Source organism: Olea europaea, chromosome 14 (assembly GCF_002742605.1).
Source record: "Olea europaea var. sylvestris chromosome 14, O_europaea_v1, whole genome shotgun sequence".
Taxonomy (NCBI): Eukaryota; Viridiplantae; Streptophyta; class Magnoliopsida; order Lamiales; family Oleaceae; genus Olea; species Olea europaea.
The window spans coordinates 11,236,756-11,239,337 of record NC_036250.1 but is presented as its reverse complement, the minus strand read 5'-3'; the positions used below and the strand labels follow the sequence as shown (position 1 = coordinate 11,239,337).

General features: G+C 37.5%; 1 protein-coding gene across 1 annotated transcript; it reads right to left on the bottom strand.

Moving 5' to 3' along the window:
* Positions 1-904: 904 nt before the first annotated feature.
* Positions 905-2,582, bottom strand: LOC111409153 (aspartic proteinase nepenthesin-1). The gene has a single exon (XM_023039118.1). It carries the CDS (start codon positions 2,416-2,418, stop codon positions 1,090-1,092), a length of 1,329 nt encoding a protein of 442 aa, XP_022894886.1. The 5' UTR covers positions 2,419-2,582; the 3' UTR covers positions 905-1,089.

The following is a 2,582-nucleotide window of genomic DNA, read 5'->3' as shown; positions in this document are numbered from 1 at the left end:
GACCTTACCTTATTTTGGGAAAATAATTAAATTTTTAATTTCTGGGGTCAACTGACTGTATTTGTGGTCAAACAGACGGAAACCGTCAATTTCGACTTGAGCTACATATTTTTTAAATGTTTGGTACTCACGGTGGCACAAATGAAAGGTTTGGGCAAAGTCTGCTAATAAACGAAAAGTTTGGTACTTCGGCTGCAATTTTCCCATTTTTAAATTAGTCTAGTACAGATTATTTCTGTCCCATTATGCAAAAGGTCTAACAAGAAGAACACCTTGTTCTTTGGTCTTGTCATTGAGCATAATTGTGAATTTTAGTTCAGTTTTTTAATTAATTAGCCTACTAGTGAGTAAATAATTATTAAATTAGCAAAGTACCAACACTAAATTTGTCCCATTATTCAAACACAGGCAGCTGCAATGCTTGTATAATTTTTTTAACATTGTTAAAAAAAAATTTCGAATTTCAGAACTTTGAAAAAAAATTGAGCTGGCTTTGTAAGGCTCAATCCGAAAGCTCGAGTAGAGCCTTGCTTTTTCTGTCAAGCTTTGGCTCGGCTTTAGCCAAAAAAGACCGAGACATTTTTTATTCGATCCTTGAACTTCAGCTCACGAGCCAGCTCGACTTGACTCATTTACATTCAATACATAAATCTTCATTTCCTTTCTCTTCTGTTAATTTTTCATTATTCCTTCAAATATCGCATGATATTTCACCAAAGGGGCGGAGATAGCCTGGGCTGTTCAAGCCCATTTATTATTTTGTAATAAAAATTGAAAAATTTATCAACTTTTTCCCTATATTTTATTAACACAGCCAAAAAAAAAAAAAAAAAAGAATAAAAATTGTCGTCCCCGGCTCCGCCAACGTCTATCGCATTATTCATTGTATTTAATTAGAAAGACATGAAGAATCAAGTATATATCCATTCAAAACACAAACAACAATTACGTATCGAAGAAAGATCCAATATTTTTTTGATATTTGTATCCCTTTTTGTTGGCCAAACTTATAGAAGCTAATAAATTTTCCACTTCCTTGGTAATGTATAATGACTGTACTCAATGTTCAATCATGTCTTGTAATATAGCTCACAACTTGTCACACTCTGTTGGAATGAATGACATTGTTTCCTTCTTTAGATCATGAAGCACTAACATATTCTGCTGCTGAGTGTTACCAAAAATGGACATTCCGCTTGAACTTCCCATTGCCAAACATGCAATTCCCACATCAGAATCAGCAATCATGTAATTATCCCCTGGCAATTCCAAGTCCGCCCCAGTAAAATGGAAAACTAGTTTTGGAACCTCAAGATCAGTTGCACCAGATGGCAAACTGAAGCAAAGATCGAGGCCGGTCTCGCCGGATTTGTCGACCGGGAGTTTCATCTGAGAAGTGAATTCTTTTTTCAGCTGATCAAAAGCACTTTCTTCTAAATAAGTAATTGTGGTGCCAGAGTCTATGATCATCCCACCACTCCCATCTGAATTGAGTGCAAAAGTGGACTTTTTGATAGGTAATAGGGTATCACCAACTGTAATCCCTTCAAGGGAAAGATAGTAAAAAGAAGGCTGTGATGGATTCTTGATTAAAGGGGTGGTTTTGATTGAATTTTTCGTGGCATTTACTCCAGCAAGTGACCCCATAAAAAGTGTACTAGTCTTTTTAGCATCAATTGAGGTTAGGCAGTACGAGAATTTGGGTTCATCAAGTTGTGAAACAAGGGACAATGGTCCACGCCCTAATCCCACCAACCCTGCCCCTTGACCGAACCCGCTCCCCTCATTTTCTAGACCACATCCAAATGCAACTTTAGGCATCGAAACTTTGTCGAACGTGAACGTTTCGGTAGCCATAACACCTTGAGTCGACGAGTAATCTCCATACGTGTATAGATACTCGCAGCCATCACTACAAGTTGACGAAGGAAGCGCATCGCAAAGAGCGCTCGAACACGACAACTTTGAAAAAGACGACGATTTCTTGGGATCAAATATCGGTGTAGATTGATCGAAGCACTGCTTACAAGGCTTACATTGAGTCCATATTAGATCACTTCCAGTGTCCATAATAGCATTATAAGACTTTGAGGGAGTACCTATTGCCAATTGAATAAGAAACTCACCATTTCCTGCATGAATTGGGGATTCAACAGTAGAATCTGATTCTGCTAAGGCCATTAAGTTTAGCCTTTCCATCCTCTTTCTCCCACGTTTCATCGCGCGCTGTAAAAGCTCGAATCTGGTGAAGTTTCCAGCCGAATCGATGTGTTCAAGGCTAATTTGGAAGCCCTTTTGAACTTTGGAGTGATCTAGTGCATGTCTGGAAGTGGAATAAGCTGGTGAAACAAATAAAAATGCAATAAAAAGAACCAAAAACATAGTTGAAGGCAACATACGACATCTTACAGAAGACATTGGGATCAAGAATATCGGATAGTACAAGGATTTTACTGTGTTGTTAAATAGTATATATAAAATTTAGAGGAAGAAAAGGTCTTGTGGTGAACAATGGAATGCATCAAATTTTCAGAAAATGAGTGATCAGATGGAATGAATGTAGCTTTAATACTTGATTAGTT